The sequence below is a fragment of the Hippoglossus hippoglossus genome, chromosome 12 (genome assembly GCF_009819705.1).
Source record: "Hippoglossus hippoglossus isolate fHipHip1 chromosome 12, fHipHip1.pri, whole genome shotgun sequence".
Lineage (NCBI taxonomy): Eukaryota > Metazoa > Chordata > Actinopteri > Pleuronectiformes > Pleuronectidae > Hippoglossus > Hippoglossus hippoglossus.
This window is the reverse complement of record NC_047162.1, coordinates 18997459-19015746: the sequence shown is the minus strand read 5'-3', so window position 1 is coordinate 19015746 and position 18288 is coordinate 18997459. Positions and strand designations below refer to the sequence as shown.

Here is an 18288-nt window from a genome sequence, read left to right as displayed (position 1 = left end):
AAAACTGAAAACTAAACCGCGATTTCTGTATTTAATTAAATATACAATATGTAACCTTGGCCACTAGGGGTCTCTCAATCAAAACAATAACAGAAAACCTATAGTTGATGATGTCGTGAAGCAGCGCGGGATCATGGGAGTTGATGTCTTCACCACCTTTGTCACAAATTGATTAAATACATATTTAGGTCCAGTTGTTTTTAGACATTTTAGAAGAATCATTTTTACATATTATATCTTTAATTGTTGTCAAAAAGGCCCAATAACAACACTTGAATAGAAAACAAAGGCAAAATATTCTAATAAGTAATATACGTTACATAATTAATGGTATATGGTATTTCAAAATGAAGAAAATTTGAAACTGATGATTTGCAAAAAAACGCCGAGTCAGAATCTGAAAACCAAGAAAACGACATTTTATTTTGAAAAGTGTTTTATTAACTTTAAACAAAGTAGATTAGTCATTTAACCTTTATTTTGTTAACCTTATCTATCCTCTGTGACAAATACAAACACAGAATCGCAGAGGAATCTATTTACATTAATAAATCGTTAGAAAAGATTTTAGCTTCTATTTACAATTCAGTCATTGAATTTCCTGTTAAATCTACAATTTGAATAAAACAACAATCATTTATTCTGGACAAGCGTCGATGCCGGTAACGTTCAGCTGCTCCCCCCCACACTTCCTGGCTCCCACCTCGCATTCGGTCATCGTCGTGGCAACGTCAGAGCTAACGCACAGGGGGGCGGAGTCTTGTGGGCATTCTGACACGTTCTGGCAAACGCGTGACGTGAGCGTCTCCTCTGGCCATTTACAGTCGGCGTCACGGGTCAGCGTGGAGTTGCGACCGGCACACCGCAGAGCGCCGAGCTGACACACGCTGAGCAACCGCGGGGTTTGAGTGGAGCCAAGTCTGGCACACAGCTGCAGTGAAGGCCTGAATCAAGGCAAAATTATATATTTTCAGTTATTATGGTGCTTTTAAGAATCAGACCCAACATTTCCCATGAGTAGAACTTAGTAATGATTCTCGAATGTCACACTCACGAGCACTGAAATGGCATTTTGCACACGCACTCGGTTGTTCCTACGTTCTCCCAGGGTTTACACCTCAGGCCGGATGGAGGAGTGGGAGCTGTGGGCGCTGAGGAGGAAACAGATTCAATCAGCGAAGGTGAAACCACAGTGTAAATCATATATATATATATATATTCCAAGAATAAACGTACCTGCTTTACAACGAATGCCTTCAGGAGACGGAGACCACTGCAGACTGGGACTACACATGACCTCTGACACCTCACCGTCCAGCAGCGACCCCTCAGGACAGGAGAGGGACAGCGTGTCTCCAATCGGATAGGCCTCTTTGGTGGGCGCGGCCACAACGTCCCCGCTGAGTTGTGGAATCCCACACATGGAACCTGGGACGAGAAGAGTTGACGACACCTCAGTGAAATCTGTGTGCAGGACAAACGATAGGACAAGAAAACGTATTGTCTGTAAAGTGAAGACGTACTTTTACAAACCCTCGTCCCCGGCGTCCACGTCTGGCTTTCAGTGCACCGAGCGGCAGCGTCTCCACTGAGGTAATGTCCCTCGATGCAGGAGAAATCCACCGTGTTTCCTACCATGTACAAATCTTTGGGATTCTGAGAGAGAAATAAAACAGTAGCTGCATTTTAAAAACATGCAATTAAAACTTAAATTTGACTAAAAATAACAGAAGTTTAAATTCAGAGAAACTAAAGATCCCTTATGAAACCACTTTAAATTCTCTAGATCCACATTTTATTTGAATCTGCAACAACACGCTCATAAATATAAGTCCCATAAAAATTCTTTCTATCAAGAACCGTGAATTATTCTCTGAGAAATCCAGAGAAATTATAAAGATGTCCTATGTCGTTTTTTTTGCGTAATCCTGCGAACATGGATGTATCAGACTCACCTGGATGAATCCGTTCCTCAGGTTCGGAGGCAGACCACAGGTCTTTGGTGGCGTCACAGAGAGACTGAAGCACTGAGGCTCCATCGTCCTGCACACAAACAGTTCACAGAGAGAAAACTAAAACGTTACAGGGACCGAGGCAGATTAGATTAGAACAGATTGAGAGGAAAGGATTTGTTTTTTATTACCTTTTTAGAACCAAATTAAAGGAGACAGGAGCAAAAACCAAGTGTTTGAGACAGAGGCTGAAAAGAGGAGCTGCAGCAATGTTTTCTGAACATTAGAGCGTGTGTGTGTGTGTGTGTGTGTGTGTGTGTGTGTGTGTGTGTGTGTGTGTGTGTGTCCTCACTGTAAATACTGGATGTCGGGGTCCTCACAAGGCTTCTGCTCCGCTGTCAGTCCGGTGCAGTGGTGTCCACCTCCGCTGGGAGCAGGATTGTTGCAGCTGCGAGTTCTTGACCTTTGACCTCGAGAACAAGTCGCCCAGGAGGACCAGCAGCTCCAGCCGCCGTGGGTCACCCCTGAGAGAAGAACCAGAGATTCACTCAAACCCTTTAACTCTTTTTTAATAGATGAATCTAGTTTACACCAATTTTAAATCTGGATTAAATTGTTGGATTTGAGGCAGATTAGTTTAAATAGGTTTTAAAATGAAGCGTCATCCTGTCGTTTACCCGGTTGCTCTCCGGTCACAGCTCCAGTCTGACAGGCTGGTCCCGAGGTTCCCGGCCGGCAGACGCAGAGACACACGGAGCCGCTCAGCAGTGGCTGGCCGTTGTTGTGGCAGGGACGGCAGTGGCAGGGATGCTCCTCGGCCAGGTACTCCTCCGTGGCTCGCTTCAGGTGCAGCTTCTTCAAACCGGCACACTGCACCTCCTTCACCAGCTCGTGCAGAGGACGCAGCTGGAAACAAATTCACAGTTTGTTCATGAGTGTTATGGTCGATGTGAGTAGAGACACCTGATCAGTCCATCGAGGTCGTACCTTCTGGTTTATGACGTCAGGGAAGTCTTTGACAGACGAGGCCCAGTTATCATAGATCTCTCCGTTAGCTTCTGGCTTTTCCAGATCCAGAATACTCAGAGCGCCGATGAAGGATGGATCTCCTCCAAATATGTTGACTTTAATGGGCATTTTATTCACTTTGTGTCCTGTGGAAGTAGTGGAAGGAAAATCTGACTCAAGACCGTGACTGATTTTATTTGATCTTCCAGGGAAACCTGAGTTGTTCACTTACCGTCTTTGGATGAGATAGAATTCATGACTTTTTTACACTTGATTGTCACTTTCTTCCGGAACCAACGACGTTTCACTTTCTTCCAACACCTCTGGTACTCGATATCTGTCGTACCTTTACACAAACAACGCAGGAACAATGGGTTTAACACAAATGATCAGCTGATGTCACTGTTACACCATCACAGCCTCAAGTACGTATTTAAAGGTCCAGTGTGTGTGAGGTGAGGGGTATTCAGCTGCAACATGAAACTCTACACAAGATATTCTACACACTGAACCTTTAATTATAGACTGACTTAAAAAAGGTTTATTTGAGAAGTTCTTACTGGATGAGGTGAACGCCTGGCGGTCTAACTCCAACAAGGCTTGGTATTCGCCGCCGAGCGAGCCCTCGGAGAGGTAGTGCGTGCCGTACTTCCGGAGCAGCTGGCGGTAGGCAGAGTAGTCGTACGTGAACGGCAGCGAGGACAAGGCCTTCCAGAAGCCTTCGGACAGAGTGAGGTACTGAGGGGCGGAGTTCTGAAACTGGGCCAGTTCCACTTTATTCTTCAGGATTATTAATTTGTACGCCTGGACGGAGGAGAACCGTAGGTCCTGGTTAATAAAACCTTAAAAAGTCTCTTTTACACAACACAAAATAGTTGGATTTGTGAGGTTTTATCGAACCTTATTCTCAGTTTGCTCTTTGTGGAAGGTGCGGCGGTCGTGTGCCGACAAGGCGTTGGCCTGGATGTGTTGAGTGTACGACCAGAAGCTGTTGTAGGATTCGTCGCTGTCTTCGTTGTCCACTATCACCTGCAGCAAAAGCAAAGTCTCAGTCCGCCACTGCAATGCTCACCAGCCGCTCAATGGATCGTCAAGTCAACAAGTCACAACTCTGTCAACTTCTCCTTGAACTCACCTCAAAGTTGTACCTGAGGACGCTCTGCGGAAGTCGGTAATAGACTTTGTGGTCGCCGCTGAACACCTTCCTGCACTGACCTCCGAAGCTCCGAGTGTTGATCACGCCTGCTCTCAGTTTCCCCGTCAACACGTCGTACCTGTGAACCACGACAATACAAACCAACAGGAGGTTATTTTAGCCAATTAGCCTTCGTACTTACAGTAACGATACAGCCCCCTGGTGGTGGAGTTGCACCTACTCACCCTCTGCCTGTGAAGTCAGAGTTCGGAGGCGTTTTGTCGAGGTCACATGAGAACTGTTGGTCGTCTTGGTTACAGCTTCTCTCATCCAGGCTGTCGTCACAGTCGTAGTCTCCGTTACACACCAGAGTGCGACTGATACACTGACCTGGTCAATAATGAGTCTTTATTACACATTACAAGAGGCAGACAGTCACTTCTTCTATTGAATAATATGTAAAGTGATTTAATGTTTATACATGTGACAACTGGGAATTTAACCTCGACTCAAAATGAAACATGTGTCGTAGAATTTTAGCTTTAAAAGACTTATCATGAGACTTAAGAGACTTATCATGATATTGTGAAAAATTCCTCTAAGGCCTTTTAGACAGTTTAATATGTTGCAACAAACCAGAGGTGCAGCGGAACCTTTCTCCACAGCCCGTTTCCAGGGGACAACCTTTCTGTGGAACACACGGTTCTGTTTGAGCGGCTTCTCCTGAACATGCCCCGCCCCCAAACTGGGCGTACACCTCCACGTGGCGAGTGCGCACCTGAGAAGGAAGCGGATATAGGTACATGCTATTCTTAAGTATGACATTTTTTTTGCATGTCAACTTTTTCTTTCGGCCTCAGCAGCTGTAACTTTACAGTGAGTAAGTTGGTGGAGATGAGTGTGTGTGTGTGTGTGTGTATGTGTGTGTGTGTGTGTGTGTGTGTGTGTGTGTGTGTGTGTGTGTGTGTGTGTGTACCTTAGTGCTGCTGCAGCCGTCACACTCGGACCACTCTCCGTAAGACCCCCATCTGCAGTTCACAGACTGCTGGCAGCTGAGAGAGATGGACATTGACATCATTAAAAACTTTAATGTTATTTTTTTATTGCCTGAATAACAGTAAATTAAATGTTAGCATGAGATTAACGACCATATGAAGATAATGGTGGCTGATGTGATGGGCTGATGCTTATTTTTAAGGGTTTAAGTGTAAAAAACAAAGGGTTATTAAATGTATTTTATTGAACCCTCCTCTCTGTTGTTACTTTCTAAAACTGAATCACCCTCTGTTGCACACATTTATGAATAAGACAACGGACAAGTGCACGTTCACAAGCTATTAAACATGTGAGTAATTGTTAAATACAACAAAAGAAGCGGATATAATCCGTAAAATCAGGAGAATTAATTAAAAAAAGAAATAATTTTACGTACCAAACTGGAGACAGAAAGATGAGGAACGAAGCCAAAGAAGCTGCAGCCAAATCAAACTGTGAGCAAACAAACAAGAGGTTTTCTCAATTTAAACTATTTTTAAATCATAAGAAACATGTAAATATAATCAGTTAATTGTGTTAAATCTGATGAATACATGTGTTGCCTGGTTTACAGCACCTTCATGATGTGTCGCTCCGGGTTCAGGCTTCTCTTCTGCTCCTGAACCAGAACATCCAGGGTCATAACATCAGCAGCGGGGCTGAGATTTCTCAACAAGAGGAGTTCAGGAATTTCCCCCCCCCCACACCACGATGAAGAAACCTGATTTCTACTGTGTCTGTTCACACAGTGAGTCAAGCACAGGGACCCAACGTCTCTTCAGTCCCAACAACACAACCTGCTCATTTCCAGTAAAGGGAGACAATTCTCCTGTTTACTTTGAGAGCTGAAGGTTGATGATGATGAAATCTGCTTTTTTTGGGGGGTCAGAACTCGGTTGCATCACAGTTGTTTGTCCTTGATAAGGTTTTAAGAGTCGACATGATTCAGGCAAAGGTCAGAAAAATCTCCAGTATTTCAATGCAGGGGACTGTATTGCTGTGTAGATACAACTCACAGAATTAGAAAACCAAGGCCCAACAGTCTCCTTATGAAACCACATTTAAATTCTCCAGATCCATCCCCTAAATATGTCAGATTTATTTTTAAATCAAGATGTATCTCAGATGAATCCTAAAGTTCATCATATCAACTTCATAAATCGGTGAAACGTCAGTCGACAGCTTGTTTCCGCTGCGTCAAAGTGGATTTAAATATCACTGCATTTGCTAAAAGATAAACAGGATGTGTGTGTGTGTGTGTGTGTGCGTGTGCGTGTGTGTGTGTGTGTGTGTCTGTTTGCACACAGCCTGTGTGTGGTGTGACGTGGTTGACATGTGAGTGGGCGAGACTCACTTGTACCAGTGTGTGAACACTGACTGAAATGTGACACCACAGGCTGGAAAGCGCTGCTGTGACCGTGTGGAGGAGCTGTTCCTTCACATGTGGACGAAAGAATACATCATGTAGAATAATCATATTTAATGTGTCACAGTAGAAACTTTAAATAATCTGCAGTGAAACTGACACACTTACTGTAGATACAGTTTATAATAAATAAATAATATACAGTGCTGTTACCTGACGTGAGCACAGTATTCTTCCTCCATTACATTTCACAGACAGACATATTATTATATATTATTAATAATAAAAATTCATAATAATAAAAATTCAATTATTATTATTATTATTATAATCCTGTAGTGTCAGCTGTCCTGCAGAGACTCGCCAGTAGGTGGCGCCCTCCTCTGAGCCTCAGAGACAGGCGGACACGTCGTGTTTCTTCGACAGAGTCCGGAACCTGGGGAACAGATCAGTGTGGGAGGTTGTTCACGTCGCGTGGACTTCACTGGGGCTTTTCTTCAGAAACACACACACACACACACACACACAGGTGAGTGTCTCCTCTGTCTCCAGATGTGTGTGTCTGCAGCTGCACGGACATTCACTGTGTGTCTCACACTGTGGAAGCAGACTATAGACTGGTTGTGTTGTTGTGTTGTTGTTGTGTTCACATGTTCAGTATTGATTTCAGACGGGGGCAGAAACTGTGAAGCGTCTGAAACCAGCGGCAGAGTTTCACTGGTGGAAAAGAAATGAAGTTTACATTAAGTTTATTTTTAAAGGACTTAAGTTGCTGCAAGTTAGATTATTTCCATTTTCCAAAGCTATTTATTCTATATTGGTAATTGTACATATGAAAATCTGTCAATAAATCTGTATCTCTCTATCTATCTATCATTTACCTATCTATCTATCTATCTATCTATCATTTATCTATCTATCTATCTATCTATCATTTATCTATCTATCTATCTATCTATCTATCATTTATCTATCTATCTATCTATCTATCTATCTATCATTTATCTATCTATCTATCTATCATTTATCTATCTATCTATCCATCTATCTATCATTTATCTATCTATCTATCTATCATTTATCTATCTATCTATCATTTATCTATCTATCTATCTATCTATCTATCATTTATCTATCTATCTATCTATCTATCATTTATCTATCTATCTATCTATCTATCATTTATCTATCTATCTATCTATCTATCATTTATCTATCTATCTATCATTTATCTATCTATCTATCTATCTATCTGTCTGTCTGTCTGTCTGTCTGTCTGTCTGTCCGTCCCACCGTCCCACCGTCCGTCTGTCTATCTATCTATCTTAAATACTTCACTCACACGTACTAAGACTTGATATTAATTCATATTAATAATCAACAATCACATTTTCATTTTCCTCTGACAAGTTACTAATTAATAAACATATTGATTAACTGACCGATGTATTGATGATTTAAACCCTGCGTCCAGTCAGATAAAAAGTCTGCAGAGACTTAATGAGCTGTGTTGATGCAGTTTGTCCCTAACGTCCTTTCCTGCTGGTACAAAGTGAAACACGTCTTCTTTAAACACCAGGTTCTCGGCCCCTGGTTCTGTTATTGTTGTGGTTTCTTCTGCAAACCATCAGCAAGGAGCGTGACATTGAAAACAGATGTTTCAACAGGGTCGTTATAGCAACAGCAGATGTGTAAGTCTGTGCTTTATACTGAACGTGTGACGAGCGACTGGATATTGTCCTTATTATCTAGAACATTTTCCCCAAGCAAAGGTTGAAAACTTAAAATAAAGGTGACAAACGTGGTGTCAAAACGTAATTTAAAATCGTGGTGTGAAATCGTCCCTCGGCGTCTTGTCCTGACCTTGAGTCGCCCTTTGTTACCAGAGTCCACACCTGCTTATCTCCACAGAAACGTGTTATTGGAGGGTAGTTGAGTCTGTTGGTCTTATCAGCAGGAGACTTCCTCAGTGTTTCACTCAGGAGTAAAGTTTCTCTGTGGGAAGTGGCTGCAGTCGTATGTGTGTCACACGTTGTCGAGACACACACACAACACACACACAACAGTGGCACAAGGTACCCACTGTGTGTGTCTTTCCATTAAAAACTATTAGATCAATAAAATCCACTGATATAAAAACTGCAACTTGTAAATTGCTGGGTTTTCAGTCGGGACTCTGGTCACATGGCGAAGAAAAAAAGAACTAACTGAAGTGAACGTGCACCGAGTTCAAGTACCTGTTGATTGTTCTTGCTCAACCAGTATGCATGCAGTTCCCTCTCATGCACTCTCATGCACTTATGACAGAGATGTTTTGTTGTTTTTATACATTTTGCATGTTTGCCGAAGACGGTAAAACCCTGATGTATTTGTTTTATTATATTTTGAACGGTCCACCGGGCCACTAACGAGACAGGGTTCTTCCCAAAGTGGAGCTGGGAGCTGGAAGCGTCAGATTCCTGAAGAGAAGATTCACTTCAACCTGAAAAACGTTGGAATGAGGTCAATTTCAAACCACCGAATGTAAAATCCTGTGTGAATCAGAAGCCTGAAGTCGTAAAGAACAGCTGTAAATGATCCAGTTAATTTAAGCAGTTAAGAAAAAACTAAACAGTTGCAGGGTTTCCTGGGCTTCTGTCCTGAAGAGTTCGGGTTTCGAGTATTTAGCTAATTATTTGCAAAGTGGGAGCAGAGTTCACGTGAATCCAGGTGAACGTCAGCAGGTAGAATAACCGAAGCTGCACTGAAGTGGAATAATAAAACGTTTCAGGGCTTTTATCTGCAGCAGGTTTTCCGTCCCGTGACTCCTTCTATTCTGTCTCCTCTTTAGTGGGAAGTTGAGCAGTGGAGTCTGTGCTTCATGGTGGGAGTGGGCAGGGCCTTGCCGGGTCGAGATGTGGAGAAACTAACATTCAGCACATGTTTGGTCCACAGCTCAGCACCATGGCTCCTGCAGCTCCGCTCGCCGTGCTCGTCCTCTGCCTTCACTTCTTCACGGCTTCAACTCAAGGTACGTTCAGGATTAATCAGCATTTGGCAGCAGTTCTTCTCTTTTCACCTGAAGATTAAAGCGTCTGTAGACACGCAAACACTGATTGTGTTGATTTGTTTGCTTTGATGTTTGATTCTTGGTGTTTAAGATGCTTTCTGTGACGTCTCGAGTCTTCAGACGATCAGATTTTTTAATTCCTGTCGATTGGTGTTTGGTTTGATTGAAAAAAAAAAAACAAATTGCCAGGTGGAAGAAATAAATGGAGATAAATCAGTTTTTAATGGAGCTGCAGGAGCGTGTTTACCACCTTCAATAGAAAACATCAGCAGCTGCATAGTTGCGGTGCTGCTTTGGCAGTCAGATGAATATGAAAAGTGTTGCACAACAGCGGAACTCTCCACAGAGACAGAGCCACACACAGCGGCCAGCGCATTTCTAGTGAAGTGGCTTCCCAGGAATTCTGAGAGCACTTCACCGCCGAACAATGCCGAGCTGTTTGTGTGCCCCCCTCCTTCACAACCCGAACAGCCTCAGTGCCAATGGACAGACGATGTATTTGCATACATGAGCTTTGTTTTATCCACAGATTCAAACAAGCTCTGACCATTGAAGTCCCTCGCTGGCGTCCTGCGCTTGGCCTCTTTACATAACTCAGTCAGGGAGGCGCCAGAGTCTCGCTCCCACCCTTCTCGTGTGCGCTCTGACAGGTGTGTTTTTCCCGCCTGTGGCAGGGACATGGCCGTGAGCGTCAGCAGCTTGTTAGCAGAAACCAGCAGTGAGCCAGTGTTTGTGTAATTTCTCTCTGCAGACATGGCAGCACGTTTGCCAACTTGTAATGACCTGCAGATTTCTGAAGCGCCGCTCCCACGTCACAGAGTTAAACCAGTGTGGGGTCTCTGCGTGGTGATTGGCTGCTCGCCGGGGGGGGAGAGAAAAAACAAATTAATGAAATATGTTCAACATTTATATTATGATGCAGACATAATGTGTTTTCAGAGGCCAAGCTATCTGAGCTGATCCTGGCTGCACGTCCACGACCACCTGCGCCAAAGAGGTGGCGCTTTCAATTGCATTTGTTTGCAGTTCAACAGGATTTCTCAAAAACTATTGAACAGATTTCCAAGAAATGCTGGAGGGGGGGGGGAATTTGGGAGTGGATCTGGATCGGTGGCGGAGCGAGGCCTTCACCAGATCAGGAGCCGTAAAAGGGGGCCACAATTTACACAGAGGGGCTAAATTATATGTCCAACATCTGTGCACGAGTCCTGATCCAGTGATTGAGTCGTTCCTCGTTTACTGTCAGATCTGTAGATTTGAGCAAAGCCAAACATCATTGCATATATTTTATATATTTTTTCTTTCCCTGTTCAAGCTGCAAAAAAGCGTAGAAAATAAAATTGATGTCCCTCTAGTTACTTATCTTATCATGAACAATAACACTGTGAATTAGAGAGTGTTTATTAATATAATAAGAATATATTGGGATCATTTGTAGTGAGGTGTATATATATACCACAGCTCCACTGTGGGAACTTTCCAGGAACTGGGAACCTTTGCAGGATCTAAATAAAGGTCCAGGGTCGTTTTTTACCCCCAGAAAGGGGGGGGGGGGGGTAGTACTATGCCAAAGTACAGGAACATTTGGGGAGGGGCTTGAAGATGCCTGATTAGTTGAGCACTGCAGCGTTTTATTTCAGTCGGTCAATCTTGTAAAATCAGTTTCCTCGAGAGAATACACTTCACTGATGTTGCTCGATTTATAAAGCGTCGTTGCTGTGTGGTCTTGTGTAGCACTACCCCCTCCTGGTGGAGCGGGGTGGAGCAGCTTGTTGTTGCCATCGCTTCTTCTTACGTCAGCAGCTAATTTGCCTCATCTCCCTGGCATCGTCTGCAGGAAACGTCCTGGTTCCTTAGATCAGCCGAAGTCTCCTCTCAGCATCGAGCAGCTGCTTCAGAAGATCTTAAAACATCACAGTTCACATCCCTCAGGGATCACGACATCGGTTCTTAATGTGATTAGATTTCTCCACTATTGTGACTCTTTGCTTTCGCCAACACGGCAGTTTTTCCCCCCCATGTACGTTTCACACAATGAGGCTCGTTGGGTGAGTAGAGAGCTGTTATCAGGAATGAGAGCGGCTCTCAAGGAGGAAACGGCCTTTATATAAATGCAGAGGACCCAGCGTTTCCCCCAGAGAGCGCACTGATTGATGTCTGAACATGGGACTCTGTAAATAAGGCCTGCGCGCTCACAGGAAACACATTAATGGAAGCCTCCGTGCAGATTAATGGAGGCTATAAAAGGAAAAACACACATTGATTATCATCAAGCGGCTGCAGGAACAGAGCGAGACAGTCAGCTGTGCTTCTACCTGATGGTTTGTGGCATCTGCTGAAGTTATGACTTCGACCTTCAAAGGAAATGAATGCAGCTGCTATTTCCTATTTCCTGCTTCCCTGGAAGTCGTGGCTGAGGAGGAAACACATCTGGGCTTAAAAAACACATTGAGGATGTTTTCTTTAACCCTAAGATAGACCTGCGTTGGCAGCGCTCAGAGAGAAATCACAGCGTCAACATGTTTACTGGCTCGGCTCGTGGTTTGCCTCAGGAGGACGAGTCCTGTAATGAGTGAATGCTGTTCGTTGTAAAGTGATATCACAGTGGCTCCGTGTTTTGTGGCTCTAATGAGTGTGTTCACAAAGAGCTCCACGTCCACGGCTCACATGTTTACTTACACCAGAGGTGAACTCTGCTGAGCAAACACGGCAGCACTTAACTTTGACACACAGGCACGAAAAATAAAGCAGGCCGGTCAGTTTGCAAGGTGAGCGGGTTGTGTTCTAACGACCGGGACCCAGATGTTCACAACACTCTGTGTGTGGATGTTAATCTGTGTGAGAGTCAGACGTCACGGAGCAGAAACACTTTCCTTTCACCTTCATTGCTCTTTGTGTCAGTCGGTGGTGGAAGAAATACTCAGATCCAGATGTTTGACAACAAAACCACAATGTAAAAATACTCAGAAGTAAAAGTCAGAAATCTACTTAAAAGTATAAAAATACTAAAGGGAGCAAACTCTGACCACATTGTAAAATCTTCCTCCACAGTAAATATATTTATACCGTAAATCTTCCTGCAATAGATTTAAGAGGCTTAATAACCCAGATGTGCAAAAACGTTGTTGGCTAATCTAATAAATTAAAGTTATTTAAGCGTTTCACTCCAGACTTATTACAGAATATACACCTTGGTTTTCCAAACGTTAAGATTGAATCTTCACGTGTGATCCTGAACCAACACAGATCTCAGTGGACATGTGGGAAATGCAAATTTGGGAAGAAAAAGTTAAATCTTCCCTTTCACACAAACCATAATAAATAATAATAAATCAGTTCTTGCAAACTGTCTCTTTTAACCACTTTCCTCGTGTCCCTCTTTCCAAACCACCCACATGAGCTCATTCATCAGGTTGAAATGAGCCTCACGAATGCTTCGCATAACTGAGAGTCAAATAGATTTTACCCCTCGTCCTGAGCTCAGCACAGTCCTTACTCAGGGTCGGGGATATGGTAAACAGGTTATTTTTAACCTGTTACCCCCCCCCCCCCCCCCCCCTTCCCCGAAGCACCCTGAGCCAGAGGTATTCATCCTCCGCTGCAGAGGAGGCGTCTTGTCCTGACACTTCTCGGTACTCAGCCGGCCCGGCCTTGTGTTTGTGTTGCTCCTCCTGACGTGTTGATCACAACCTCCCGGAGCTCATTGGTTAAAGAGCCAGTTCGTCCACATTTAACACAAGTATTTAACTGCTTATTAACCTCGAGGCTGACGGGATTGAAAGCTGCAGAGAAGTGGTTCTTCTGGTTTTACACACACTGGTCTGGAGAAGAGCCCTGGATACTAATATTCATACGTGGGACTGAAAAAGATCAGATAGTAGCAAATATTTTAAAATAAATGCATAAATTAAACTTTTTGACTGAAATTCTGATACTGATCTGGATTGACATAAACTCCTGCTTTCCTTGAATTACCCAGTTGAACCATTTTTAAATGTGATTTATCTCAATGCTGTGATCACCACATGGCAAAGATGTCTTTTCTAATCAAAGGCACATCTTAAAACAACATTATTTGGAAACAGAACGAGTGCAGCGAGGAAAAGAAGAACTCTACATTACTTCTGTAACCTGGTATGGTACAGATACAATGGTATATGTAACTGGTAATGGTATACTGTAACTATTACAGTATAATGTCTTGCAGTCAGCAGATGAGAACTGTATGTGCAACAGGAAATGACACAGAACACGCCAGACTGACAGTTAAAAACAAAATCCTTTTCCTCAGATCAAATCCCTTTTTTGGTTTCACAGATTTTTCTGGATCCGTCTCAACACTGTAAAAATTCTTTGCAACTTAGTTTTCACTGTGCGACTCTCTGCAGCACACTCATAAAATGTCTAATTTCCAATTTTGCAATACTACTCCCTGTCCCTGAAGCTGTGTGAACACATAGTGTGAGTTCTTGCAGCCAGTAAAACAGGATCCCTGTGGTACATTCTGTGCTCCAGCGTTTCTGCGTATGGGGAAAGCAAAAAAAGCTGATTCCACGACAGCCGTGGCAGTGAACTCTCCAGCGGCAGCTTTTGCTTGAAGAGCAGTTAAATGTCTTCCAGGAAAACGCTGGTTGTTTGCCCTGTGGCTGGAGCTCATTGGAGTTAGGTTACACCGTGTCCCTGACAGGCGGCCGCGAGTCATAGAGAGTGAAACAGATGTTTGTGGAATAAAAGAAAGGATCCGATGTGTAATTATTGTCTCCCTGCAGTCCTCCCCGAGAGACGCCCACACATCACTGGCTGTGTCTCCAACAACATGGAGACTTTCCGCTGCAGATGGAATGTCGGCACTTTCCAGAACCTCTCCGAGCCGGGAGCCCTCCGCTTATTCTACTTTAACAAAATGTGAGCCGGGAAACTCTGCCAGACATAATGTGGTTTCTCTGTGCTCTCAAAGAAATCAAGGTTTCCAGGCTTTTTTTACAACAATGTGCACGGAAGAAGGGGAAAATTGCAAAACAGAAATCTGATATATAATCTATGGGTGTAAACATGCATGTGCATAATTAAATAAATCAAACAAATCCTGATCTGATCTATAGTTTCTGTATTTTCTTTGGTTTTAAGGCCTTTTACGACGTCTTATTAATGAGTTATACTACTCAATACTACTGAGAAAAATGTGATTATAGGTAAAGTTATTTTGTACATAAATGGAACTCTATGGTGCAGAGGAAGAATGTTGAGCTTTGGATAGACACAGTGCTTCTTCATAGAACTGTTCGTTTTACTATTTTACATGGATGTCACCTGCATTATCAGGCAATTAATTTAAAGACCCAAATATGTGCATTCATATTATACACCCTGTTTTAATCTACAGCTGTATAAACATTCTCTATTTCTCCTCTGACATATTCCTAAGCTGCTTTGTAGAGTAGATTTTCAGACTGACAGAAGTGCTCCTCCTTCCATCTTGTATTTGTTCTCATGTTGTCTTGCCTCCGCCCCGCAGACCCTCCCCGGACTCCCCTAAAAATTGGAGCGAGTGTCCTCACTACAGCACCGAGCGGCCCAACGAGTGCTTCTTCAACAAGAACCACACGACCGTCTGGACCATTTACAGCGTCCAGCTCCACTCGGCCGACCGAACCGTCCTCTACGACGAGGACCTGTTCTACGTTCAAGACATCGGTGGGTTAGCTGCTCGGCTGTAAACACGTGTAACAGTGTAAAAATAATGGGACACTTTGCTAAGCAATCGCATGTGGATGCAACGTTCAGGTGTCCACTTACTTTTGTCCATGGAGTTTCCTTAACGTGTATTGAAACCTGAGGTGATGTTAAACTTCTGATGATGAACCTTTTTCCGCTCTGCAGTTCAACCGGATCCAGCGTTCAGCCTGAACTGGACGCTGCTGAATGTGAGTTCCACCGGGACTCACTATGACATCATGCTGAGCTGGAAGCCTCCAGAGTCCGCGGACGTGGGGATGGGATGGATGCGCCTCCAGTACGAGGTCCAGCACCGCGACGTCAACTCCGACCTGTGGAAGGCGGTGGGCACCTTCTCCGTTTTTATTTCCGCTGTGTTAAATTTCGAGCTTTGGTGGAGTTGAGTTTAAAAACTGTGCTGCTGTTCTGAATCTTGTTTTTTCTTCCCCGCAGTCTGAACTTGTGTTGAGCACGCACCGCTCCCTCTACGGGCTCCAGACCAACGTCAATCACGAGGTTCGAGTCCGGTGCAAAATGCACGCAGCGAAAGACTTCGGAGAATTCAGCGACTCTGTGTTTGTCCATATCCCATCCAAAGGTAAACATTCATTACTACGTTTACACACTGGCTGGTGCTGTATGTGTAGCATTTTGATCGCCCCCTGGTGGCTGGCTGCAGTATAGGTCATGAATTAGGGGCCTGTGCTCTAATAGCACGACGGCCTAAAGTCACCAATCAGGCTTCGGGAACTACCGGAAGATATTTGCATACGATGACGTCGACGCTCACTGCAAAGTCTTCATGTTATGATAAATGAAAGCGTCACTAGTTCATCTTTTCCTTTATGAGTCACACAGTCACTGAATAAAAACAAATCCATTATCTTTCTATGTTATATAATTATATTATATATGTGTTTTTGATCTTTCTCAGTGTCCAGATTCCCAGTCGTGGCTTTGCTCATCTTTGGCGCCTTGTGTTTACTGGCCATCCTGATGTTAGTTCTCATATCACAGCAGGAGAAGTAAGTGAATTATCAAGCAGCAGGTTTTCTGCTTTGAAAAAGCTCAGAGACAAGAGGGCGTTCAGTCGGCTGCTCGGTGTCTGCGTGGGCTGTGACCTTGAAAATCAGTCTCATTGTCTGTGTCATTCAAAAGCGTTAAATAGTCTGAATGTCTTTATTCATGTGATTTTCTTTTTGCTTCCCTAAGGTTGATGTTTATTCTTTTGCCTCCTGTCCCTGGACCGAAAATCAGAGGAATTGATTCTGAGCTCCTGAAGGTATTCACCCGCATATAACACACTCTAACACACCTGAACTCTAACCACATCACGTGACCACTCCTGTACACAGATTGCTCGAATTTTCCAAACTGTATCTCTGTAGCAGAGTCTATGCATTTTCAGACAAAACCGTAAAAGTGTGGCTGTAGCCTGGATGTAAAAAGAGAAGCCTCTGACCCGACTCATCAGCTGATTTTCTATATCTCACAGAAAGGAAAGCTGAGAGAGCTGACGTCCATCCTGGGCGGTCCCCCCGATCTGAGGCCGGAGCTGTACAACAGCGACTCCTGGGTGGAGTTCATCGATCTGGACATCGAGGAGCAGAGCGACAGACTCACAGAACTGGACACGGATTGCCTCGTGGAACGCTCCCTGTTCTACAGCTGCTCTCCGCTCTCCATCGGCTTCAGGGACGACGACTCGGGCCGCGCCAGCTGCTGCGACCCGGATCTCCCCATCGACTCGGACGTGTCACCGTTCAATCCTCTCATCCCGAACCAAACCCTCAGTAAAGACGCATCCGAGCCAAGCAGCCCAACTGCTGCGGAGACGCCGAGCACCCGGGAGGCTCTGTACACGCAGGTGACTGAGGTGAGGTCGTCTGGCAAAGTGCTGCTGGCACCTGAGGAGCAGACTGACCTGGAAAAAACCACGAGCAAAGACTCAGAGAAAGACAGTGTGGTGGAGAAGGAGAAGGAAAAGAACGATTTCCGGCTGATGCTGGTGAGTGCAGATAACGGCGGCTACACCTCCGAGCTGAAAGCCGGGAAAATGAGCCCCAGTTTGTCCGATGGGGATCTGAGTGAGCGCCGCTACACGGTGCCATCGCCTTACTACGAAGCAGACCCCACCGCCATGTCCCCGCTGCCCTCTCCCCCTGTCTACACCGTGGTCGAGGGCGTTGATGGACAGAACAGCCTCCTACTGACATCAAACTCCACACCTGTCCCACAGATAATAATCCCAAAGCCCATGCCCACCCCAGACGGCTACCTGACCCCTGACCTTTTGGGAAGCGTCACGCCGTAGGTCAGCGGCGGGCCGTGCAAAGTAAAGACTATTCAATCCAGGGCAGATACGCTTCGGAACAGTTCTTGGAGATTGATTTTCCCGAGGCTGTGTTTTGAATGTCAGCTCTCCTAAAATAGTCGGGGGGCCATATGCGGCTGTCGTCCCCCGACCTCCCACTGCACCCCCGACAGGGCTGCAGTGGGAGGTCGGGGGGCCATATGCGGCTGTCGTCCCCCGACCTCCCACTGGGAAGTCCACAGGTTTGCTATGAGCGATGAATAGGACACAAGAATGTGTTTAGCTGCGGTTGTGGAAAGGAAATGACACAAGCTGCTCAATAATTCAACAATCTGACTCCTCAAAACAGGAGCTCAACACTGCTTCTTTAGAACATAGGTTTTGTGAAAGCTGCAATCAATGATCAATTCTGGCCACGAGAGAACTGAACAATCCCCAAGGACCCGACATGTTAATGTTCTTTTGGCTACAACCAGATCAGCTGCAATTTCAAGTCCAGCATAGAAACCTGCAATTCAGTTGTTTAGAGTTGTATTTGTGTCCAAATGCTGAATGTAAATCCAATCTTCACTTTTCTTTTAGCTCAGGTTTGGTCTCCATCGACTCCTGAGAAAGATATCTGACTGTTTAAGCTGCGTTTCCCCAGGAACTAGGAACTTTTGTAGCTTTTCCATCACAGGGACCAGGGATAAGGGAATTATTTAACTCCCCCAA

The 18288-nt window shown here is 44.5% G+C and overlaps 2 protein-coding genes across 7 annotated transcripts; one reads left to right on the top strand and one right to left on the bottom strand.

Moving 5' to 3' along the window:
• Positions 1-404: 404 nt before the first annotated feature.
• On the bottom strand, positions 405-5826 carry c7b (complement component 7b). Its single transcript, XM_034603299.1, has 17 exons — positions 5708-5826; positions 5528-5583; positions 5072-5147; positions 4732-4873; positions 4341-4485; positions 4096-4234; positions 3861-3989; positions 3521-3764; positions 3193-3306; positions 2940-3106; positions 2630-2858; positions 2305-2476; positions 1956-2043; positions 1524-1656; positions 1237-1428; positions 1055-1151; positions 405-944 (listed from the first exon to the last, which is right to left on the bottom strand). Exons 1-17 carry the CDS (start codon positions 5771-5773, stop codon positions 638-640), a joined length of 2496 nt encoding a protein of 831 aa, XP_034459190.1. The 5' UTR covers positions 5774-5826; the 3' UTR covers positions 405-637.
• Positions 5827-6842: 1016 nt separating this feature from the next.
• Positions 6843-17747, top strand: ghrb (growth hormone receptor b). Of its 6 annotated transcripts, none has more exons than XM_034603294.1 (9): positions 6843-7012; positions 9426-9506; positions 14315-14450; positions 15061-15239; positions 15426-15604; positions 15714-15858; positions 16195-16285; positions 16473-16542; positions 16756-17747. In XM_034603294.1, the coding sequence occupies exons 2-9, from the start codon at positions 9440-9442 to the stop codon at positions 17572-17574; spliced, it is 1686 nt and encodes a 561-aa protein (XP_034459185.1). In that variant the 5' UTR covers positions 6843-7012; positions 9426-9439; the 3' UTR covers positions 17575-17747. The 6 variants fall into 6 exon arrangements, with proteins under 6 accessions (XP_034459185.1, XP_034459183.1, XP_034459184.1 ...); XM_034603292.1 differs by having other exon boundaries at positions 6843-7018; XM_034603293.1 differs by having other exon boundaries at positions 6843-7025; positions 9431-9506.
• The last annotated feature ends 541 nt before the right edge of the window (positions 17748-18288 follow it).